At 39.5% G+C, this 26,085-nt stretch overlaps 2 protein-coding genes and 1 long non-coding RNA gene across 5 annotated transcripts in view; 2 read left to right on the top strand and 1 right to left on the bottom strand.

Moving 5' to 3' along the window:
• The window catches only part of prkn (parkin RBR E3 ubiquitin protein ligase), a gene marked incomplete at its 5' end in the record, with an annotated part of 163,018 nt that extends 143,519 nt beyond the window's left edge, over window positions 1–19,499 (top strand). The window contains 5 exon segments of one of the 2 annotated variants that reach the window (NM_001423707.1): window positions 1,810–1,871; window positions 4,166–4,318; window positions 16,072–16,158; window positions 18,221–18,338; window positions 18,746–19,499. In NM_001423707.1, the coding sequence (NP_001410636.1) occupies window positions 1,810–1,871; window positions 4,166–4,318; window positions 16,072–16,158; window positions 18,221–18,338; window positions 18,746–18,855 (530 nt within the window). In that variant the 3' untranslated portion in view covers window positions 18,856–19,499. 2 annotated transcript variants of the gene reach the window in all.
• Window positions 4,421–13,886, bottom strand: LOC141377097 (uncharacterized). The gene is made up of 3 exons (XR_012389089.1): window positions 13,663–13,886; window positions 12,234–12,329; window positions 4,421–4,662 (listed from the first exon to the last, which is right to left on the bottom strand). It is a non-coding gene; the product is annotated as an uncharacterized lncRNA (long non-coding RNA).
• Window positions 19,500–21,863: 2,364 nt separating the features above from the next.
• Window positions 21,864–26,085, top strand: part of si:ch73-193i2.2 — a 29,332-nt gene continuing 25,110 nt past the window's right edge. For both annotated transcript variants that reach the window (XM_073920527.1, XM_073920528.1), the window contains exon 1: window positions 21,864–22,178. In XM_073920527.1, coding sequence (XP_073776628.1) covers window positions 22,113–22,178 — 66 coding nt within the window. In that variant the 5' untranslated portion in view covers window positions 21,864–22,112. The remainder of the gene's footprint in view (window positions 22,179–26,085) is intronic.

Below are 26,085 nucleotides of genomic sequence, written 5' to 3'. Positions count from 1 at the left end.
ATTTTGCCACAGGTTTCCTGTGAGGATTGGGTTTAAGGGTAGGGGTGGGGTTAGGTTATATAATAAGCAGTTTTTACTGTTAACAGCAGTCCCAGTAAACCACCAATACCAACCAAATGTATACTGGATTTTGGTGGTTTACAAAGAAGTTTTTTTTTTATGTGGGTATGACCTAGTTGTACTCTATTACTAGTGGTCCTCAACCACTGGCTGTTCACATATCACGTCTTTTCTGCGCACAAGTTTGTTATACGGCTTGTGCGCACATATTGGGAGTGGTGAGATGCCCTCGCACCTTCCAGTCGCACCCAGTTAAAAACATCATTAGAATGCTGTGAGCGCACCGTGAGCCACGTGACAAGAACTGACCAATCTGCTTCATATTTTGTATGGATTATACACATTTTGGTAGACTAATTATCTCAGACAAACACTGCATTGCTTTTCAATTATCTCCCAAAATAAAACGTGCATCAGAGCAGCAGCAATGTTTTGTCAGCTTATCATCCTCATAGAAAACAGTTGATTGACGCCTAGCAATCTACATACACCCCTCATATCCCAACCCCCACCGCCAACTGCTATCCACCCCATGCCAGACCCCTTTGCAGCTAGAAGATCATCTGCTGTGTAAAACATATGCTGGATAAGTTGGCGGTTCATTCAGCTGTGGTGGCCCCTGATTAATGAAGGGACTAAGGCGAAGAAAAATAAATTGTGAATGAATATTTTTGGGCGGTTATATTTACATAAAATAAGTTGAAATAACTCAAGGCTTTCCTTAATCTAATTAAGTTCACACAATTTTGGGGTTCCACACAATTCCTCTATGTTGTCTCAACACTAATCGATAAATTTAACTAAATTGTTTTTGCTAATTTAAGTGGATTGAACATAAATCAATTAAGTTGCCCCAAAAAAATTAAGAATTGTGTTGATTCAGCTTATTTAAATAAGTAGTTTGAACAACCAGCAAAAATATTTTTTTTTTGATAGTATGAAGTCCCTGTAAACCACCAATTTCGGCATCTGTGTGTGTGAGAGCCATCACATGCAGATTAGAGCAGTCATTAGTCTCCAAAGGGATAATTGGTGTGTAGCTGGAAGCTTTGGTCCAAAGCAAAACGTTTCCCTACAGAAAGGTCCACATCATTACACCACGCTTGTTAGAGGAGAGGATTGGACTGCCACTTCGGGGTCGGGTCTCTTTCCTAAGCTCACACACATTCATCGTCACTCATTTGCCGTCCATAATTATTCTGTGTGGATTTAGCAGCGAGTTGTTTCAGCGGGCCGGGAGTGCGAAGGGGCTCCGTTCCCCCATTAAAGTGCTTGTTCTGTCCTCCTGGAGATCAGGCGGCTGAAATGAAAGACCTCTCCTCTTGCAGCGTGACCCTAAAGAGCAGCTCTCATTAGTGTTTGTGGATTGCTGAGATATAGAGTTTAATGCATGTTAATATATGCACGTGTTATTTCCCATTGCATTCTGATGAGGAACACCCAGGTGAATTCAACAGCATATGGTGCGTTTGGTTATTGCCATGCTAACCAAGAGTTGTTTTTGTCAAGATGGTCAACAGTACGTCTTCTGTATTTCACACCCAAACTCCCGTAATTTGTATGGACCAATCTAGTAACGAAAAATCCCTTTCATCACCTCACACAATTGACAAACTATTCAAATCTCAAAGCATTTTTTACCTTAATCTGGCAACCAATGTTACAATCCAGTTGTGCTGATGATTTTTTAACAGGTAGATGTTTAGCTCTTGTGTCCCTGACTCTATTATGCTTATTTTCTGTCTCTAGCTGGCTGTCCTGATTCGCTCATTAAAGAGGTTCATCATTTCCGTGTCCTGGGAGAGGAGCAGGTATGTTTGGACTAATGCAAACACACACATTTCAGCAAATCTCCCTTTGAATGAGATAATAACACGAAAACCCAGCTTCGTCCAGATGGTCAGATTAATAGGCCTGCTGTTTCCCTACATCATTCACTACAAACTAATCTCCATACCAACACGTTTACATGTATTTATTTAGCCGTCTTTTCACCGTCTGTACATATGGTGAGGAGAAAGCTTGTGCCTACAGGTGGTTTGTCAAGCCCACTCACCTGTGTGAAGCACACTCACATTGCACAATGTTTTCAAGAAGCATGGGGTGTCAAGAAAGTGTCTGGTGCATATGGAGAGGAGAGAGAGTTTCCTGCAGGTGGTTTGTCGAGCCCACTCACCTGTGTGAAGCACACTCAGAATAGGACTATGTTTTCAAGTAGCATTGGTGTCTTAAGAAAGTGTCTGGCGCAAATGGAGAGGAAAGAGTGTGTCCTACAGGTGGTTTGTCAAGCCCACTCACCTATGTGGTGCACACTCAGAATTGCACAATGTTTCCAAGAAGCATGGGGCGGTTCTAAAGAGTGTCTGGTGCATATTGAGAGGAAAGAGTGTGTCCTACAGGTGGTTTGTCAAGCCCACTCACCTATGTGAAGCACACTCAGAATTGGACGATGTTTTCAAGAAACATGAGTGTCTTAAAGTGTCTGGTGCATATGGAGAGGAAAGAGTGTGTCCTACAGGTGGTTTGTCAAGCCCACTCACCTATGTGGTGCACACTCAGAATTGCACAATGTTTCCAAGAAGCATGGAGGGGTTTTAAGAAAATGTCTGGTAAATATTGAGAAGAGAGTGATTCCTGCAGGTGGTTTGTCAAGCCCACTCACCTATGTGAAGCACACTCAGAATTGCACAATGTTTTCAAGAAACATGGGTGTCTTGAAGTGTCTGGCAAATATGGAGAGGGGAGAGTGTGTTCTACAGGTAGTTTGTCAAGCCCACTCACCTGTGTGAAGCACACTCACAATTGGACTGTTTCAAGAAGCAAGGGGTGGTTTTAAGAGAGTGTTTGGCACATATGGAGAGGAGAGGGTGATTCCTACAGGTGGTTTGTCAAGCCCACTCACCTGAGTGGTGCACACTCAGAATTGCACAACGTTTCCAAGAAGCATGGGGTGGTTCTAAGAAAGTGTCTGGTGCATATTGAGAGGAAAGAGTGTGTCCTACAGATGGTTTGTCAAGCCCACTCACCTGTGTGAAGCATACTCAGAATTGGACAGTGTTTCCAAGACACATGGGTGCCTTAAAGTGTCTGGTGCATATGGAGAGGAAAGAGTGTGTCCTACAGGTGGTTTGTCAAGCCCACTCACCTATTTGGTGCACTCTCAGAATTACACAATGTTTCCAAGAAGCATGGGGTGGTTTTAAGAAAGAGTCTAATGCATATTGAGAGAAAAGAGTGTGTCCTACAGGTGGCTTGTCAAGCCCACTCACCTGTGTGAAGCATACTCGGAATTGGACAGTGTTTCCAAGAAACAAGGGTGCCTTAAAGTGTTTGGTGCATATGGAGAGGAGAGAGTGTGTCCTACAGGTAGTTTGTAAAGCGCACTCACCTGTGTGGAACACACTCAGAATTCCACATTGTTTCCAAGAAGCATAGGGTGTCATTAGAAAATGTCTGGTGCATATGGAGAAGAGATACTGTGTCCTACAGGTGGTTTGTCAAGCTCACTCACCTGAAGCAAACTCAAAATTGCACTGTAGCTATGTTTCCATCCACCTATTTGTAGGCGCTTTTTATTAGATTACATAAAAACGTTTAATGGAAAGGCAGAGATGCTAATAAATTCAGAGAATGCACAAATAAAAATGCATGCGCACAACTGAGTAGGATAAACTTAACCAAACCTATGACCAATTTGCTCAAAAAGCTATTTAAAAAATATTAAAAACACATCCAGGAATAGTTTAGATAAAAAATCTCTAAACATTCACCCATCATAATTCCAATACAGTATTTTTTTTAGTATTGATCAGAAAATATATGTATTTTTTCTGATATTTATTTCTGTTTGTACAGTAGAAATCAAATAGAATCACTTGGGTGGGATGTTTTCCACAAGAGACGCTTTTGTACATCCAGTAACAGTTCCACATTGATACCTTATGGGTAAACCTTGGTAACTTTAAGATATGATGAGGTACGCATTTCTACTGTTTAGGTACAGCGACAACTTTTGCACCTTTGATTCTGAGAGTGTTCCTGTTTGGAATGACATGCAGGTCGTCTTTCCGATGTTTGAACACTGTCGTTCACCTTTGATTTCCAGTATGAGCGCTACCAGCGGTATGCGGCGGAGGAGTGTGTTCTTCAGATGGGAGGCGTTCTGTGTCCTGCTCCGGGATGTGGTGCTGGTCTGCTCCCTCCGGATGAAGAGCGGAGAGTCTGCTGTGAGCCGGGGAATAATGGACTCGGCTGTGGGGTAAGAGAACCAAATCAGATGAGCAGGTTTACAGTGATATACAGAAACAGATCAGTAATCCTCTCAACTCAAACTTAAAATCTTAAAGTTACAAAAATGTACCCTTTAAAGTATCCATTTGGAGCTGTTTTGTTATTAAACACATTATTTTATATAATATTGCTATATTAATTTAAGGCGGCTTGGTGGCGCAGGTTAACACTGTTGCGTCACAGCAAGAAGGTCGCTGGTTGGAGTCCCGGCTGGGTCAGTTGGCGTTTCTGTATGGAGTTTGCGTGTTCCCCCTGTGTTGGCGTGGGTTTCCTCCGGGTGCTCCGGTTTCCCCCAGAGTCCAAAGACATGCGCTATAGGGGAATAGGGTAAACAAAATTGGCCTTAGTGTATGAATGTGTATTTGATGGAGTGTGTATGGGTTTGTGGTTGGAAGGACAATCGCTGCTTAAAACATATGCCAGAATAATTGGCGTATATATATGTGGTGTCGACCTGAACTGGGTGCTTGCCTGTGCGTAATCAAACGCATCAAGAGAAACTGATGCAGAGGCAGTTGTCATTAAATTCTGTGTCTTTGCCTCAGAAAGTCGACTTCTCGTGACGGTTTCAAATTTGTTCTGGAGGCTGAAGCCGCGTTCTGCTGCCACACTGGAGAATCCTTGCCAGAAGCGGCCCGGACTCTACAGACAGACTCGGGCCAGATATGGTTAACAGGAATCAGGTCAGTGCTTTACAGCCGCATCACAAACGCATGTGCGAGAGAGAGCTGCGGGCCATACTCGGCCTGGATAACACTCGACGATGCCGAGTCGGAGCCGGAGGCGCCGAAAGGCAGCCGAGCTCAGACCGATTACTTACTGCTATCTGGGTAGCGCAACTTCAGCAGCATTTTGTAGTTAGGAAACATTTCTCCTAAGGAAGTGATCAGAAGTTTGCTGGATTTTCTGAATGTGGGATTTCCCGGTCTTGCAAGCACTCGTTTCAACGGGAAAAAATACAGCAGCACACGCTCCTTCAGCACCAGGAGCACGGCTTCACCCCTCTGCGTTCGGTAGTGCATAGTCCACCTGACCTCCTTGTTGCTGCTTGATTGGCTCGTAACAACAGCTGTCGGCGACATGATTTTTGTCTGTTTGTTCTTCATCGTCCACTGCATCACTTCCTCTTTTTTTCACCTTTATTATTAATATCAGAACTATTTGGCCGTTTAAAGAAACTTCTCACACTCAGCTGCTGTGAGATTTTTGATGCAACTGTGCGCAGCGGTGACAAAGAGGAGACAAAACAAGGACAATCGCCATAAGCTGGACTGGAGTGGGAATTACAGTTAGCTACAAATTATAATAGATCCCCCTCAGCATAATCCGTCAAAATGATGAATTACCTTCAGATTTTTTCATCAATATTCGGTTAACGCTACCTTTGATATATATATATATATATATATATATATATATATATATATATATATATATATATATATATATACACACACATTACATGACATCAAAATCAGTCTATTTGGGGAAGTTTTGGCCCAACAGCACAAACCCTATTTTCAAAATAGAAGTTAAAGCTGTTTGTGGATCCCTACTGAACTCAAACACAATCTCATGTTTTTATTTAAGAGTGTGATGTTAGTAGAACTACCATTGTGTCGGCCATAATCAAGAAGAATGAACAGCAAACAACACACTTTCATCTTACATTCGGTTTTACATAACAATAGTTTTTACAAACCTTTTTCAGTGTGTGTGTGTGTGTGTGTGTGTGTGTGTGTGTGTGTGTGTGTGTGTGTGTGTGTGTGTGTGTGGAAGTATAGGACGGCTTTCTGTGTGAGAGTAATGTTTTGTCATCCCTGCCCTCTATCGTTCGCATACTCCACTTGTCCAATCACGGCACGATTAAGATGTAATTACCACACAATTTGCATGATGTTTTCTAATTAGCCAGTCGATTAAAGATTAGGGTGCAGTTCAGCTGCCATTAGTGCTGACTGATTGCATGTTTGCAAACACAAACATCATCATTCCAGCGGGACGAAACCCCGTATCTGTGCCTCTGTCAGAGGAGCGACTGTTGACCTGCGACACGTAACACAGTGCTTTAGAGATATAGATGAGATTAGACCAGGATTCATTTACCAGAAAATTCATTCAATTACTTGTGTTAATATTTTATGTTACCGTGATCATCCAAACAAACATTTGCATTGTAGACTGATTTTTATAAAAGCATATAAAGTGCTATAAGGATTTTTAAAAGACGCTAGAATGGTGTTATACATTAATGTACATTATTCCAAATGTTTTGAAGAATGTTCAAATGCAGAGAAATTTTAACTAGTGTGACGGAGCGTGTGCTGTGTTCTTACACACCTTTAGTTTTCAGTTAAAAAAAATTATGTACATACTGTGCCAATAAGTGACAGAATTTGTCTTTTTTTGAGACACAAATGTGAAATTTTGGATTACAAAACAGATCAGGTCAAATAAAAAAAGCAAAGACATTATTTTCTAAAGTTTCTAAAGAAGAAACAGCTTCTTAAATCATATTTTTGCAGTTACACCCTCTATTATCTCAATTAAGCTGATACAGTCTTGGCTTTTGTCAATGCTTTTTATATTTGTGACTATAAAAATTAATGTAACTTCAAGAAATTAGGCTAAAGACCGTGGCTGCTAGCATCTGCTAGAGCACATTATGAGATCAAGCAAGTGGAGTTTACCTGCATAGCACTTTATTAGCTGACCTCCAATATGCTCACCCCCTAAACCTCACTCTCATCCGGGTCACGGCACCAATTTAACACACTGGTCCTACACCACCCATTCGCTTAGAGCTGGGATTAAACCAGCGATTCTTTGCATGGCTTTGAATGCTCGAATGAGAAAGCTAAATACAGCAGCCACTAGCATCACATTTTGAGATCAAGAGAGTGAGGTATACCTGCATTACATTTTATTAGCTGACCTCTATTACACTCACCACCCATAGACCTCACTCTAATCTGGGTCACGGCACCAATTTAACCCACCAATCCTGCACTACCTATTCCTCCTACACCACCCTCTGGTCCTACACCACCCCACTGGTCCTACACTACCCCCCTAAACCTCACGCTCATTCAGGTCACGGCACCAATTTAACCCTCCAATCCTACACTACCCATTCCTCCTACACTACACCTCTGGTCCCACACTACCCCCCTAAACCTCACACTCATCCGGGTCATGGCACCAATTTAACCTACTCGTCCTACACCACCCATTCCTCCTACACCACACCACTGGTCCTACACTGCCCTCCTAAACCTCACTCTCATCTGGACCACGGCACAAATTTAACCTACTGGTCCTACACCACCCATTTGCTCTAAGCTGGGATCAAACCAGCGATTCTTTGCATGGCTTTGAATGCTCGAATGAGGAGACTAAATACAGCAGCCACTAGCGCCACATTTTGAGATCAAGAGAGTGAGGTATACCTGCATAACACTTCATTAGCTGACCTCTATCACGCTCACCGCCCATAAACCTCACTCTCATCTGGGTCACGGGACCAATTTAATCCACCAATCTTACACTACCCATTCCTCCTACACCACCCACTGGTCCTACACCACCCCACTGGTCCTACACTACCCCCTGAACCCCTCTCTCTTTCAGGTCACAGCACCAATTTAATCCACCAACCCTACACCATCCATTCCTCCTACACCACCCTCTGGTCCTACACCACCCCACTGGTCCTACACTACCCCCCTGAACCTCACTCTCATCCGGGTCACGGCACCAATTTAACACACTGGTCCTACACCACCCATTCGCTCCGAGCTGGGATCAAACCAGCGATTCTTTGCATGGCTTTGAAAGCTCGAATGAGAAAGCTAAATACAGCAGCCCCTAGCATCACATTTTGAGATCAAGAGAGCGAGGTATACCTGCATTACACTTTATTAGCTGACCTCTATTACACTCACCACCTATAAACCTCACTCTCGTCCGGGTCACGGCACCAATTTAACCCACAAATACTACACCACCTATTCCTCCTACATCACCCACTGATCCTACACCACCCTATTGGTCCTATACCATCCCCCTTAACCTCACTCTCATCTGGGTCACGGCACCAATTTAACCCACCAATCCTACATTTATTCATTCTGAGCTGGGATCGAACCAGTGTTTCTTTAATGAGGAAGCCAGTTTTGATGCTTTCGAGAAATAAATTAGGAGTATTTAAATTAAGTGTCCGGTCGTGGCCAATCAGTGTTTTTGCTGATGGCCACACTTGGCCATTGGTCATGTACTGGTGTAGCTGGGATTAAATGATGATCCTGCAGTCTTGTGGTGGACTGGTGCGTGTGTATGTGTGATTTATTTCTGTGTTTGTTCATTGGTTGTGAATGTGGAGAGCATGTGCCTTATCTTCTGCAGTGTGTGTATGTGACGGTCAGCGCTGTGTCTGTGAGCCGCAGATAAAGCCTTTATTGGAGGTGCTGTTAATGAACCGCTGGCTCCAGCACACACACATCGACAAGCAACGGCACATAAAAACACAGACACACAGAAAGCGAGAGGTTTTTACACGCCGTGGACCTGAGGGACGCCTCGCAAACCTACCTGTCCTACTTCACTTACAGAAAAATCAATACATGGCTCTCTATATCTGCCGTGGCGCTTTATACGGCCTTCTCCTCTTTTGTTTGGGGGTTTAGTGGCCTGTATTTGCGCTGTGTGTTGAATACGAGAACTGATTTCAGTTTTTAGTGTGTGTGTGTGTTTAGAAAGTGTGAGCAATCAGCTGTATTGAGGTCAGTCTCTGGTCATGGAAATGATCTGGACCCTTGAGGATGTGGTAGTAATTGATCTGCTGGACTCACTCGTGTGTTATTTCACACTTTTTTCCCACATCAAATTATTTCCTCCTGTGATTATTATTTTTTTTTTTTTATATTTCCCAAAAGATGTTTAACCCTTGTGTGCTGTTTGGGGATGTTTCAACCACTCTGAGGTGATTTTGCCCAAATCCCAATTCTATTTTTGTACCCCTACCCCTTCCCCTTAGCCCTTACAACTGAGGGTTAAGGGGAAGGGCTTCAAAAATGTACCCCTAAGAATTGGGACAGCACTACAGTACCTGCACAAGTCATCATATGTCCTCGCGATCTCTTGCTTCACATGAGATCAGACGATCGCGTTATTTTTTGGTATTTATCGTCAGGAAGTCACTGAAGATGTATATTATGTTATCATAATGTGGCAATAAAATCGTAATACTGTGCATTTAACACAGTGGCCATACTGATCAATGTAAACACTCAAAAACAGCGTTAACATAATAGCAGACACTGTAAAATGCTCATTGACAGCCATAGATATATACACTAGATATCGCATAGGGACCCTGAGTATGCGTCAATAGCGCCGCCACATTGGTACAGTGCTCCCAGGACAAATGTCAATCAACCGCACTAGTCAAGACAGTGTTATTATGTGAAGATGCAGGACTTTAGCGCTGTCTACGGGTGGTGTAACGAGCAAACAAAGAAAACAAACCACAAAGGCAGAACATTTCATAGGTAATATTAAGTTTTTTGTATGTTCTGAACTTTTATGCTAAACAGGTCACGTTATTGATAATAACAGTCACTTACTGTATTCACCATACGGCAAAGCAGCTCCAACTCGCACTAAACACTCGGTTTATGCTAGTTTTGTTGAATAAAATCAGCAAACAATGCAAAAGAAATATGACAACGAGATGCTGCGCTGCCAGAAACTTGCATTATTGTCTGCTTACGTTAGTGAAAGAGTCGTTCGGGGGATTCATTCACAAACGAATCGCTCCCTCCGTCAGTATGAGAAGTGAAAGCTGGAGAGGAGCTGTGTTTCAGGACATGATTAGATTAAATTTAACAGGGAGGGTGAATAGTACATATCCATACACACAAACACAAGCTTTTTGTCAGGAATGCCAGTGCGGTCACTGATCCATCAATGTAGAAAAGTGATGTAAAATTATAATTTTCGTAATTAGAAAAAAAAAATTACATACTAACATCCAGGAAAACTCCCGATCATAGATATATGTGTATATGTGTATATCTCTGGCTTTGGATGGCCACAGTCCTCCACTGTACATTGGTCTCGCATTCATTTCAAAGGAGCGCTACCCTGTAGCAAGATGGCAGCGCTATTGACGCATTCCGTCCAATAGACAACAATAGGCCAGGCAACATCTAATGTATATATCTTTGATTGAAAGCCACTAGACTTTTCTGACAGGGTATTCCAGTGTCATCGAGTGTCAGAATGTTGTCTGATTGCTGTGCATGAGTTATGATTAGGGATTATAGATCGCGTTTATAAATTTTGCGTTTTTTATTTTAACGTTTTTTTTTAAGCATGACAGTAAAACACGAACGCGGTTATGAATATATTAAAACGTGTTTGTTTGTTGTAAAAATTCGTAATAATGACAAAAAGTACTAATTTGTGGATCTCCTTACTTCCGGGTGCAGTTGTGGCTGGTGTATTCTGGGAATGTTTTCTTACCCCTTGGTTTCGAGTGTGGTCCTGAAAAGTCTTCGTTTGAAGTGGTGTATACCCCTTGCCCTTAACCCTACGCCTTCATGCTAAAGAGAATTGGGACACCACTACCCCTTCACAGGCACATGCAATACGATGGGTTGGGGTAACAGGAAGGGCTAAGAGGTAGAATTGGGATTGGGCAATTGAGTCTTAAATTGGCCATGACTTTTTCTGTGTTTCAGCAAGCAGAGTGATTTTTTTTAACACATATTTAAAAAAAAATGCTTTGATTTAAAAAAAACTCAACAATATGCAAATTTACTACCCTTTGGTATGTTAGGGATGAAAACATCCACCAAATTAAACTGCTGTAAAAATCCATCAGATAGTTTTGCATAAATCTGTTAATCAACCTCACTCCTGATCAAAACTACTAAATTGATTAGAAAATGGCATATTTTCAATATGAAAATGGCATATTTTCAATATGAAAAGTGATTGTGGACTTGATTTTTTTCCTTTTATCAAAGTCTTGGATATGTGAAACAGCATTGCCTTTGATGCACTGTTTTTGATTAATTTTGTCCATAATTTACTCTTGGTGGATGTTTTTGCCCCATAGACTTCCATTATGACCATATTTTTTTATTACAAAACCATGACATCATATAAGTAAGAGTGTGTGTGTGGATGTATAGGAGTAGACGTGTTTGTGTTTGGGCGTCGATGTGTTTGTATGTGTTTGTGTGTGAGAGAGGGAGTGTGTGTGTGTGTGTGTGTGTGTGTGTGTGTGTGTGTGTGTGTGTGTGTGTGTGTGTGTGTGTGTGCGTGCGTGCGTGTGCGCGTGCGTGCGTGCGTGTGTGTTTAGACACAGACAGGATCTGACAGACTCAATCTGATGTGTGTTAAATAAGAACGCTGAAAGAGCTCTTATAGAGAGACTCCTCTGATCATCTGCCATACACTCTCTCTCTCTCTCTCTCTCTCTTTACACCTCTACCTCTCTATGATTCTCAGTCCTGACCCGATGTAAGGCTTCAAGGCAATAATAGCATCTCGGTGACTCTGGACTCAACACTGTCCAGCAGCACTCAGAGCTCAAACAGACAGACTGTACAGGACAAACACTCTTCATCTGCCCATTGCACATCACACATGATTAATGCAGTGACAGAGGTTGAAACTATACATCATGAAGCAAAATTCAAAAGAAACTTAAACATATCCATCTGAGATTTGCAACATAGGCTCATTATGGATACGTACCCCTGTCTAAAATTTTGGAGAGTGCGAAATGTGTACCCCGATTTTGTCTGTAAAACGAAGGCTATGGAGAGATATGACAGCTTCTGTTTCTTTTTGCACTGCAGCTGACCACTTACCTCCATATGGACAGCTTTTTGTTACCAGTTTGCTCAGTAGCTCGCCATGTACGCTGGGCCGCGACGACAGGGTTCGAGTCTGGCGGAGAACAGTTCCTTTAACCAAAGCAAAAAATAAATTAATTAATTGATGAATAACAGGCTGAAAATGTGGTCAAATCTGAAAACGTAGTAAAATCAGGTGAATGAGACATTTTTTTTCTACACTATTACTGGCCACTTTATTAGGTACACATGTCCAATTTCTAATCAGCCAATCACATGGAAGCAACTCAATGCATTTAGGCATGTAGACATGGTCAAGACGATCTGCTGCAGTTCAGACCGAGCATCAGAATGGGGAAGAAAGCTGATTTAAGTGACTTTGAACGTGGCATGGTTGTTGGTGCCAGACGGGCTGGTCTGAGTATTACAGAAACTGCTGATCCACTGGGATTTTCACGCACAACCATCTCTAGGGTTCACAGAGAATGGTCCGAAAAAGAGGAAATATCCAGTGAGCGGCAGTTCTGTGGGCGCAAATGTCTTCATGATGCCAGAGCTCAGAGGAGAATGGCCAGACTGGTTCCAGCTGATAGAAAGGCAACAGTAACTCAAATAAGCACTCGTTACAATCGAGGTCTGCATAAGAGCATCTCTGAACACACAACACGTCCAACCTTGAGGCGGATGGGCTACAGCAGCAGAAGACCACACCGGGTGCCGCTCCTGTCAGCTAAGAACAGAAAACTGAGGCTACAATTCACACAGACTCACCAAAACGGACAATAGAAGATTGGAGAAACATTGCCAGCGATGATTCTCGATTTCTGCTGTGACTTTTCGGATGGAGTCAGAATTTGACATCATCACCACAAAAGCATGGACCCATCCTGCTTTGTATCAATGGTTCAGGCTGGTGGTGGTGGTGTAACGGTGTGGGGGAGATTTTCTTGGCACACTTTGGGTCTATTAGTACCAATTGAGCATTTTGTCAACACCACAGCCTGCCTGAGTATTGTTGCTGACCATGTCCATCTCTTTATGACCACAGTGTCTCCATCTTCTAATGGCTACTTCCTGCAGGATAACACTCCATGTCATAAAGCGTGAATCATCTCAGACTGGTTTCTTGAACATGACAATGAGTTCACTGTACTCAAATGGCCTCCACAGTCATCAGAGCTCAATCCAATAGAGCACCTTTGGGATGTGGTGGAACGGGAGATTTGCATCATGGATGTGCAGCTGAGAAATCTGCAGCAACTGTGTGATGCTATCATTACTTAATGTTATGTTTGTTTAAATTCAGCCCTTATAAATCGTTTGCAGCCACTGATCTTTAAAAAAAAATCTAAATCAACTTAATTCGTTTTTCAGTGAAATAAAGAAAGTGAAACACCGTGTTGATGACTGAAAGTGTGTTTAACTTCCCGGTGAGAGAACTTACCTCAGAATCTCCTCCCTCCGCTGGAGAAGAAAAACAAACAAACTAAAGCCGACAGAAAGAGCTCCTTTTCCTCAATATTACTGGGAAACACAAAACAGCATCTGCTTCGAGTCTGTCATCATCAGCAGCAATAATAATACAGCGAAGCGATGATCCGATGCGTCAGAAGAGAAGAACTGTGAGGAGTTTATGTGCTGAAGCTACGACAAAGATGGAGAAATGCTGACCCCTGGCGGCGGAGCAGTATACTGCATCAACACGAGTTTACCTTAGACGGCTGTACACTGTTAAAATATCTGTTATTTTGTGATTCCCAAGTGTTTATTTACTGTTGTGAATTGCATTATGGGATTTTTGTCTATGCTTCGTCGACTTTTGATGCAGAAAATTCAGCTCAACAGTTTAACAAAGTGACTTTAAATGACATTTTAATAGTTTTAAATAAAATAATGTATAAGAAATAATAGTGTATAGAGAAATAAGTCTGCAGAATAACAGAACATGTACTGGAAGTTGATTATAAAGTTTTTTTAGTGTAATATACAACACCAATCCAGACAATATATCACTTTAAACTATTATAAATGTTAATAAAAGTAACTTTTTTGAATATTTCAAGGTTAAAAGTTAAAAGAAGAAAGATTAAGGCCCCATTATGCAATTCAAAAGCATAAATAACAAGGGGGAAATAAAAATATATATAAACATGAATCACAAAATATGGAAAACTGCAAGTTTATAGATACTTTTTACAGTGTAATGACCATATCAGAATGGTCTACAGCAAATAGATATTTTTTCCATAAAAATATATATCATTTTCCCCTGTCATTTCGTAGTAAATAAGCAATTTAATTTGTAAGCAAATAAGTAAATAGATGAGTAAATAAATTAATTAATAAATAAACAAGAACATAAATAAACAAAAAAGTAAATAAATAAGTAAATAAATGAGTCAAGAAAAAGAAAACTAAAAATAAATAAATAAACAAATAAATGAAGTAAAGAAAAATAAAATAAAAAAGAAACGAGTAAAGAAATAAGTAAAGAAATAAATAAGTAAATAATTCATAAGTTCTACAAGGGAACTTTTTTTAACCTTATGTTGATTTCATGTCTAAATATAATTTCCCTGTTGTTCATATAGTATTTAATACAATTGTTACAATACCTAATGGCCTGTTTATCATTTGAAGTGATTATTGAAAGGAAGCAAAACATTTTGTTTAAAGAAAAATGTATTTATGGCCCGAAATATTGAAACTTAATGCATTGTAGTTGGTTCCCAGAAAATATAAAATGTAATTTCCATTCAATTTAACATCTAGTTTAACCAAAGACTTGAAAGGGAAGTTTTAAATAACAAAAAATACAATCATTTAAGTAAGTAGGTAGGTAAGTAACTAAGTAATTTAATGAGTAAGTAAATAGTTAAGTAAATGAATAAATAAATAAGTAAAGAAAAAGAAAACTAAAAAGGAATAAGTAACTGAGTAAAGAATACATAATTTAATTACTAAGAAAAATTTATTAAATGACTATGTGAGTAAATAAATAAGTAAATAAATAAACAAACAAGTACATAAATAAACAAAAAGTAAACAAAATAAATAAGTAAAGAAAAATAAATAATCTATGTAAATAAATAAATAAGTAAATAAATAAATAAGTAAATACCTTTGCAAATAAATAAATAATTAAAGAAATATATAAATAAATAAGTAAATAACTATGTAAATAAATAAGTAAATAAATTAATAAGTAAATAACTATGTAAAGAAGTAAACAAGTAAAGAAATAAATAAGTAAATAACTATGCAAATAAATAAATAATTGAAGAAATATATAAATAAATAACTATGGAAATAAATAATTAAATAAATTAATAAGCAAATAACTATGTAAAGAAGTAAACAAGTAAAGAAATAAATAAGTAAATAACTATGTAAAAAATAAGTAAGTAAATCACTATGTAAAAAATTTATAAGTAAATAACTGTGTAAATAAATTAATCAATTAATGAATTACTAAATAAAGAAAAATAAACCTAAAAAGAAATAAGTAAATGAGCAAAGAAATAAATGATTAATGTAAATATATGTAAATAAAAAAATCAATAAATAAGTAAATGATTTAATTACTAAGTAAAGAAAAAGAAAACTAAAAAGAAATAAGTACATGAGTAAGTAAATAAATAAATATGTAAGTAAATAAATAAGTAAATAACTTAATTACGAAGTAAAGAAAACTAAAACGAAATAAGTAAAGAAATAAATAAGTAAATACTTAAATTACTAAGTAAAAAAAACTAAAAAGAAATAAGTAAACAAGTTATGAAAAAAAAAGAAAAGCAAATATATATATATATATTAAATCTTTAATCTGTGTGTGATTTGCTGTTTGTGTCAGTTTGTGTTTTGCAGAGACTGTAAAGAGGAGTTTCACGAGGGTCCCTGCAGACACACAACCAGCACAGCATCAGCAGGAGCCCTGCAGGTCAGATACACACACCTTAAAGTACAAATGAAATCAAAACTAACCATAATGATTTTGTTAACACACATTGCTAATTTTGTGGTGAACAATTCATCTCTGCATGTCATTAAGACAAAAAAAAACCTTCTCAGATTACATCAAACCACATCATTATTGTCACGGGTGTGGGTGGGGAAAAGAAGGGAGGACTCAAAAGCAGGGAAAATGATGGGGTTTTATTAGTAATAAAATAAAATAAACAGAAAATCAAGTTACCTCAAGGGGGAAAACATTAACAAAAAGGCATAAACTAATTTCAATGTAACCCAAGCTCTCCCAAACCTCGCATTCCCATCTCAAGCTGGAGTGCAAACAGCCCGAGCATAGCCAGGTTGGCGCTCATACAGAGACACAATGACAGAAAATGAGTGCTCAACCCGAGAAAACTCGAGGCGAGCACAACATACTAGAAAAGACAGGACTGTGTCTGGACTTTGCCACCAAAACCAGAATTAACAAGACCGGAGTGGCAGAATTCTGACATTTATTTAACCAAATTACCTGATTACTTTTCTAAATGAGGTCTGAATGACAGGAAATGATGTATATTTATAAATGAATTGAAGTTGACCAGGCGAAACAAGAAATATTTTGTGTTCATATTGTCTGCAATGAAATACAAGTCAAAGTCAATTTGGAAATCACTACTTTTTTTAATTTGTGTTTTCCATACTGTCTAACATTTTCAGATTTAGGGTTGTAGAGTTACTGGTTTTGCTGCTTAACGAGGACACAAATTTGTACAATGTCATGGGTATGACAATGCTGAGGCGGTTCATACCCTGTGCCCTCGTAACTCAAAACTGTTAATAATTATACTTAACTTAGTCTTTTCACATTTAAACTTTACCACAGGGTTCCTGTGAGGGTGGGGATTAGGGGTAAGGTTTGGGTAAAGCCATATAATACAGATTTTCTTGAGTGTAAAATAAATTTCGCCAATGGAATGGTTCTTATAAACCACCAAAGCAACTATTCATTCATTCATTTATTCATTTTCTTTTCGTCTTAGTCTCTTTATTAATACGGGCTCGCCACAGTGGAATGAACCACCAACTTATCCAGCATATGTTTTACTCAGCAGATGTCCTTCCAGCTCCAACTCATCACTGGGAAGCATTCAAACACACTCATTCACACATGCACTATGGACAATTTAGCTTGCCTAATCCGCCTATAGCCAACCCAAGCTCATTCTGACAACGTAGACCCATGGACGTTTCTGGAGAGCGTGATTTACATGGCCAGAGGTGCGTATGGCTGCATTTCGTATTTTCAAGTGAACGCTACGGGGCTGAAAGCTCAACTCCTCCATGTGGAGGCCTTTTCCGTTGCAACCAGTTTGTCCGGTTAGCTCGTCGTGTTACATCGGCGGAGCGGAGGCCTGGAGGAGGAGGAGGAGCCGGGCGCATTCGACGACGGGTTCGAATCCGGGGAAAAGCAGTTCTAGAAATCAGGTAAGACAAAAAACAAAATCCAAAAAATAAAGCGAACGAGTTCGTAACGGGGCGAGAATTCAGTGAAATCCAAAAAACGCTATCAAATTCGGACGAGGGCTTTTCTTTTTCTGCACGGCTTTTGTAAATCGTCGCTTGGGTTTAGGGAAGAAGGAAGAGGAGGGTGGCCGGGTCGGTCGATTGGCTGGCCACCCAGTCAATCGTTCAGTCATTCAGCCAGTCGGTTGCTCGACAGCGGCCTGCGGCGGCTTTTCACGCAAGAAAAGCGCGGGCGCGAACGGCTCGCGAAGAGACCTTTGAGACGCGAAAAAGTGTGCACAGTGGCCTCGCACAGATTCGCGAAAGCAAAAACTGCACAAATACGTACCTCCCGGAATGTATTTCACAGTCTCCAGAAACGTCCGTGGGGCTACGTTTCCAGAATAAGCCTGGGTTGCCTATAACTCATGTCTTTGGGCTTGTGGAGGAAACCGGAGCACCCGGAGAAAACCTAATAACTTTAACTAATAACTAATTACTAATAATTTTTAACAGTTAAAGTATGCATGTGTGTGTGTGTGTTTCAGGGTTATGTTGTAGATGAAGAAGCGGCTCTTCGTGCTCGATGGGAACAGGCCTCACAGGAGACCATCACCAAAACCACTCACCCCTGCCCCAAATGCCAAGTTCCTGTGGAGAAAAACGGTACTGGTGGACTCTTTCTCCAGCCCCTGCGGGTTTACAATACTTTACTGCCACACTGATGCTACTAGTACCTGATGCTCTCCGCTGGACCGTAACTGAGCATCTTCATTGAATACATTTTTAAGTATTTGTAGATTCTCAAAGTATGTCACATCCTGTCTTTATGTTTCAATGGAGATAATGTTGAATTATATTTAAGCTCTTCACGGGACCTTTAATAATGCCTCATGTTTATCATAGAGTATGATATTGCTTGATTGCACCAATGTTTATCTTACAGTCTCATCAGTTATCGTCTGGTTATCTGTTTTTATCTTTAACCTTGAAAACTCTTTGCGCCATGAGGCACTCGTAATCTAGTCACGGTGTGTATTATGATCTTGTGTTTGTGTTGTCTTGTTGTTTAGGTGGCTGTATGCACATGGTGTGTCCGCGTCCGCAGTGTAAGTTCGAGTGGTGCTGGCTGTGTCGCGTGGAGTGGAACAGGGACTGTATGGGAAACCATTGGTTCGAATGAGCCGGATTTGCTCTGGCAGAAACTCAGGAAATAAAGCAAATGGAAAGCTTGCAAAAGACTTTCAGATCATTAGCACGTCAAGTCATTATGACTTGGCTCGTTCTGATTATGTACCCCTATATACATTTCTGGAGAGCGCCAAATACGTCCCAGGAGCTACGTTTTTCAGCAGTTTTTGTTTTTGAGAATCCGCCAGAGGCTGTGTATGCTTTTTCAGCTCTTAAATTCCTCTTGAATGCCATTTGCGCTTGCTCTTGTTACAAAAAACCACCAGAGGCCGCTGTCCACTGATTGACTGACTGATCCCCCACCGACCACCTTCCCTAAACCCAACCGATAGTGTTTTCAAAAGCAATCCAGAAAAAGGAAAGCCCCCGCGGCTGCCTGATTTGTACCACGTTTTTAGATCTTACCACATTCTCACCCTGTTATTTACGTGTTTATTTTATTTTTTGGCTTTTGTTTTTGTCTTACCTGCTTTCTGAAATCCTTCTTTGGCGTTCCTCGAATCCAGTCATTGCGGTCAACTCCACTCTGCATCTTAAATCCTCCAGCGTAATTGGCAAGCCACTGGAAAAACTAGTAACAGCAAAAAAGCCGTATATACACTCTCAGAAATAATAGTACGCGAGCTGTCACTGGGGTGGTACCTTTCCAAAAGGTACAAATTTGTACCTAAAAGGTCCATATTAATACCTCAAGCGTACATATTAGTACCTAAAAAGTACAAAAGTGTTCCTCTTAAATTTTCTAGATACTAATATATACTTTTGAGGTACCAATACTGACCCTTTAAGTACAAATGTGTACCTTTTTAAACTGCACCACCCCAGTGACAGCTCACGTACCTTTATTTCTGAGAGTGTACAGATGTAAGCGGTCAGCAGGTAAGCTTGAAAATAACATCATACCACCCCGTAACGTTCATTTTAACGATGAAATGCAGCCATACAGAGCTCTGGCTACATAATGCGCGATCTCCAAAAATGCATATAGGGCTACGTTTTCAGAACGAGTCTATGTTGTCATTATCACTGTTGTGAAGTACATATCAAAGCAGGCCCGTGCACAGACCCTCACAGGGGCAGGTGCTCAACGCGGTGGGTGAAGGCAAAATGAAGACCGGAGGGATCAGCGCCTGCTGAGAGGGGCACCTCAGCCAATGAGGGCAGAGGGCAAGTGGCTCTAGCCACCTCCCTGTGCACGGCCCTGTAGCAAAGAATTCCTGCTGACAATCAAAGCCATTTATTATACACTGAAAAAAAGCCTCACTAGATCAACTTAAATAAATGATTTCAACTTCTTACACCTAAAGGAATAAACACTGTAAAAAATGCTGAGTTTCACACAATTCCTTCATGTTGTCCCAACTCAAACCAATAAATTAAGTTAACTTAAATCGTTTTTACAAATGTAAGCAGATTGAACATAAAACAATTAAGTTGTCCCCTAAAAAACTCAAAAATTGTTACAGCTCATTTTAAACAAATAGTTGGAACAAACAGCACACATTTTTGGGGGGTGAACTTATTTATTACTGAAAACCGTGATAAATTAAGTTGGAAACAGATTCTAATTCTAATTCATATAGTTGTAACAAGCTGAAGTAGTTTGTTTAGGTTTTCACTTTTTACAGTGTATTAGGTAGGAATAAATCTCTATATGTTTTAATGAAGTCTTGACTCATGTTTTTTTTGTCATCAAATTCCAATACTCTCATACCTGTCAGCCCTTCCCGTATTTTACAGTTCTATCCCGGTATCATCCCGTAAAGGTATTTTCCCGTATTTCTTCCGTATTTTTTAGTCTTTCTCTGAAGGGTGGTAAATAAACATTAAAGAGACGATCATCCCTTTACGCAACCCATACCGCCGAACCACCAGGGGTCACCCTTACTCTTAAATGTGAGTCTGTTCTGTGCTTTCGCTCTGTTTAGGCATGAAAACACTTTGAAATAATTATAAAAACGGCGGGATTCCCTATATAGCAGTGCGTGACTGTCAGCTGACGCTCTCTATAGTGATAAATAGGCGCTGTTTCTCAAACGGATTCTGTACACGCGATTTGAAGTGGAGCAAAAGTCTGGGTTTTGGGTGCGTGTTTGAACAGAAACATACACATAATTAATAATAATAACATCTAAAGATGTTGATCTTGGTGTTTTTTTTTTTCAAACACAACTAATTTTGTCCTAAATGAGCGTAAAAAGTTAGGAAAGCAATCAAATGCTTTAATTATAACATTAGACGTGTGCATTTTTACAGTGTCACCTGTTATTTAACGTAATCAAACGAAAAAAAATCTAAATGAATAAGAGATTAATTCATTGCTCTTTAATCAGAATGTGTAAGTTATACAGTGAAGAAACGGCTAATCAGATTTGATAACTTGATTCGATTTCTTTAGCTAATTTTAATGAGCTGAACTGTTTGCTAATGTATTTGCTGCTATTGTATACTATTTATTTATTCTTTTGTATATAATAATAATAAAACATATTACTGACCATTTTCCTGCCTGACCAGCTAAGACCAGGCTGGAAATGGCTGGAAACCAGCCTGGAAATGGCCAAAACCCCTCTGAAACGAGACTGGTCGATAAGCTAAAACCAGCCAACCAGCTTAGGGTCAGCAGGGTCACTATTGTCTTCTTCAATATCAAAGGCCTGAATTATATTTATGATTATTATCATTATTATGAACCGCACTGACCTGACTAGTCTTCAAGGACCTCCAAAAACTCAATATAGAAAGTTATGTTTTTTGTAACAGTAGCTTAGCATTATTAGCTTAGCAAAATGCTAACAACTCTGAATTCTAATGTAGTTTCGTAAAGTAGAGCCTTCATCAGCGTTTATTTTTTTAATATGGTGATTAGATGGTGATAATCAGATAAAACAGAACACTGACTAGTGCTATAAACTGACCCTGTAAACATAATCCTGCATTGTTGCTCTGCGACCTCTGATTCCACATTATGAGATAACTGTTAGCTCATCTCGGTTTATTGCCGTGAGGGTGTAGCTGAATGTCTAACACACATGTGCTTTACGACTCAGTACGGCTGACTGAGAAACAAATAACTGAAAGACAAACACAAGGAGTGTTTCGCTCGATATGCAGCACACGCTGATGTGAAGCTGCTGTTTTTTGTTGTTGTTGTTGTGCTGCTTTCATTTGAGCTCAGTGTATGAATTGAGCTGCGGGTTCATTTTATTTAGCATCTCAAGGAGATATTCAGCTGAATAAAGCAGAAGCATGAAGAGATTTGAAGCTGATGAGCCTGAAAACCTTGAGCTCCAACTGACTGATGGAGCTAGACAGGTGAGGGAACCGCTAACTAATAACTGCACTGTACAATGATTAGTTTAAAAAGTGAGTAAACTCCTTGCCTTCTGGTTATTAAGTAAATGAAATGTGCATATTTATAAAAATGGTAACACTTTACAATAACAGTACATGAATAATGATGTATTAATATGTAAACTAAACATTATTATGAATTAATGATGAGTTAAGGTATGCACTAATTATGAATTAACTTTAACTACAACATGATTCACATGAGTTCATGTGTGAATAATGGCTACCGTAATTACTTGTTAGTTCATGATTGTTTGTTAATTAATGTATTAATTACCACATTAGTTTATGCTTAATTTAACCTTGATGAACTCAGGATATGTTAATGTATAATTATGTTGTGACTTTACTTGGAGGGGCACATCATCATTAACCGATTCTTAACTACTCATGAAGTCCTTATGCACGTCCAACTAGTGAGTTTACACTGAATAACAATAGAAAAGTGTTCTGTCAACATCAACATGAAGCGGAGTTCATAAGTAGTTAAGGATGAGTTAGTGATGTGCCCCTCCAAGTAAAGTCATGACATAACTATACATTAACAGCTCATGAGTACATGTTGGTTACATTTAGCCTAAACTTAAATGTTAATTAATACATTAATTAACAACATGTACTAACAAGTAATTAAGGTAGTCGTTATTTAAACATGAACTCATGTGACTCATGTTGTACTTAAAGTTAATTCATGATTAGTGCATACCTTAACTCATCATTAATTCATAATAAAGTAATGTTTAGTTTACATATGAATACATCATTATTCATGTACTGTTATTGTAAAGTGTTACCATAAAAATTAAGTAAAGTTAGGGAAGAGTGGGGTAAAGTAAGACTTTTTTACATTTGCTCCTATCTAAGCAAGCTAAAATTTTATCCATTCATTCATTTTCTTGTCGGCTTAGTCCCTTTATTAATCTGGGGTCGCCACAGCGGAATGAACCGCCACTAAAATTTTATATCAGTGAAATTTACACACTTCTCAATAATTCAGAATGGAATCAGACTGTATTAAGGATGAGGGAAAGTGAAAATATGATTTTTTTTTGTGTGTGTGTGTTTTTAAAAAGGCATCTTGTGTCTCACTTTACTGAGACAGACCAGAGAGGTCAAAGGGGTAAAGTGAACAAGGTTTAACTTATCTACTTATTTCTTCCACTTTGAGGCTTCCAAATAACCAGAGATGTAAAGAGTACCTGAAAACTATACTTGATTAAAAGTACAGGTACCTTACTGTAAAAATTACTCCATTCCAAGTTACAAGTCACCAATTCCAATAAGACTTGAGTAAAAGTATTAAAGTATCCAATTTTAAAAGATTTTAAAATATTTTTATTTTAAAAGTTTTTAAGTATTTTACTCATACTGAATGTAATCTCAAAGAACACCAATCAAAGTTTTATTTCCTTATATAGAAATTACATTAAACACCTCAATGTTTCAAAATGGCAGAACAAAATGGATTTAAAGAATTGAACAAAAAGGTCTCAAACTCAAAAATTCAAAAAAGGCACAAACAATTTTTCAAAAAATAAAAAAAAATTGTAAAACTTAGTAAAAAAAAAAAATCAGAGCTGACTTTCATGTGATTCACCTCTCAGTCTCAAAGGGGGGCAATATTTTTATTTTGAGTAGTTTTTCAATTGATTAGGAGGTTTTCTCTGTATTAAAATTAAACAAAGAGGAGCAGTGTTATTTTTCAACTTAGTAAACTACATATTAATTCAATGAAAAATACATCACGAATAGTCATGTCATATTGCAGTGGTTTTTGCCATATCAGTGACTATTAAATTAACTAAATTCACATTAAATTAACATAAAATAGACCCTTACTTCAATGTGTTTTCTCAAATTTGACAATGAATTCTTAAAAGCATTTATTTTCGTGGAAAACAAACACTGCATCCTGTAAGAGCCATTCTGCACCTCAGCAAATGAAAACATTTCTTTCAGGTAAGGCCATGAATGGTTATAGTGCTGACACTGCTTGAAGTGCCGACTTCGGCTTCATCATTTGCTGCAGCCATGTTGCTAATTAAACACCTGGTACCTACCTACCTTCAGCACCCTGCAGATGGCGACATCGCCTCGTTCGCCCAACAAATTAGCCTTGAAAGATAAAGACGCAGCTTGTCGCGCACAATCACAATGTAACAAGTAACAATAAGCGTCGGTTCAAATGTAGTGGAGTACATACATTCAATTAAAAATGTAGCCAAAAAAATACTTAAGTAAAGTAACGAAGTCCATTACTTAAGTACTTTACACCATTGCAAACAACACATGTTGTAAGAGTTACATTACTGACAGCTAGCTTAACAACCACACATTTCAGAACTAATGTCAGACTAGTCACTTAAATATTAGGGATTGGTCAATTAAGCAAATTTTTTTGATAGTAATCCTGAACAAAATCAAATACAACATTCTAATACGAAATATTTTACTGAAGTTTAATTTTAAACTAATTTTGAGAGGAACATGTGCTTATGATTAACCCAGCTGGCCTCCGTTAGCTAATCATGATTCTCCAATCTAAGGATCCCGAGTCACCTATGTCCTCCCTGCTGAAAAATCCAGCTTAAACCAGCCTAAGCTGGTTGGCTAGTTTTAGCTGGTCGACCAGGCTGGTTTTAGAGGGGTTTTGGCCACTTCCAGGCTGGTTTCCAGCCATTTCCAGCCTGGTCTTAGCTGGTCAGGCTGGGAGATGACCAGCTAAAACCAGCTTGACCAGCCTAGCCAAGCTGGAAGTCCAGCCAAAACCAGCTATATCCAGCTTAAACCAGGCTGGTCAAGCTGGTTTTAGCTAGATTTAGCTGGTCATTTTCCAGCCTGACTAGCTAAGACCAGGCTGGAAATGGCTGGAAACCAGCCTGGAAGTGGCCAAAACCCCTCTAAAACCAGCCTGGTCAACCAGCTAAAACCAGCCAACCAGCCTAGGCTGGTTTAAGCTGGATTTTTCAGCAGGGCTCATTTCCTTTCTACAACTTCATCTGGAAGAAACCCCCCTCCTCCCCTTCTTCCAACCTTTATCCAGAATGGGCAGCACGGCATCCCAGTGACTAGCACTGTTGCCTCACCAATGGTGTTGTGTCCTGGATGGGCCATTTGGTATTTCTGTGTGGAGTTTGCATGTTCTCTCCGTGTCTGCGTGGGTTTCCCCCAGGTTCTCCAGTTTCCTCCCACCATCCAAATATGCTCTATATTATAGATGAAATAGGCCTAAATCTTTTTTCTAATGTCTTACTCTCAGGAAGTTCACCTTGGCCTTAGCAGCAGGGGAGTTTGAGATCGACCTGAGCTCAATCTTTCCTTGCTCTGCAAAAGGGGGGCGCCCTGTGCTCGAGGATCCCTTGAGCTTAGGGCTCTCTCCAGGGATAGCATGCCAAACAAGCTATGTATAAATCATGAGCGAAGTGTGAACTCTTGAAATTAACATTTAAACGACGGATAGAAGCAGTTAGATAAGAACACAATCTGAGGGTCAGAACCATAATAGGGTCACTTTAAACCCTATGTGTGTGCGGGTGTGTGTGCGTGTGTGTGTGTGTGTGTGTGTGTGTGTGTGTGTGTGTGTGTGTGTGTGTGTGTGTGTGTGTGTGTGTGTGTGTGTGTGTGTGTGCGTGTGTGTGTGTGTGTGTGCGTGTGTGTGTGTGTGTGTGTGTGTGTGTGCATATGTGTGCATGTGTGTGCGTGTTTTTGTGACATATCAGGACACAAATCTGTATAATGACATGGGTATGACACAGGTATAACAAAAAGGAGGTGAAATATGAGGACATTGGTGACGTCCTCGTTTCTCAAAATGCTTATAAATCCTACAGAATGAGTTTAAACAAAGAGTAAAGCTGCACACAGTCTC

The sequence above is a fragment of the Danio rerio genome, chromosome 13 (assembly GCF_049306965.1).
Source record: "Danio rerio strain Tuebingen ecotype United States chromosome 13, GRCz12tu, whole genome shotgun sequence".
In the NCBI taxonomy this organism is placed as follows: Eukaryota; Metazoa; Chordata; class Actinopteri; order Cypriniformes; family Danionidae; genus Danio; species Danio rerio.
Note: the sequence above shows the minus strand (reverse complement) of the source record. Positions and strands in the feature narration are given on the sequence as shown.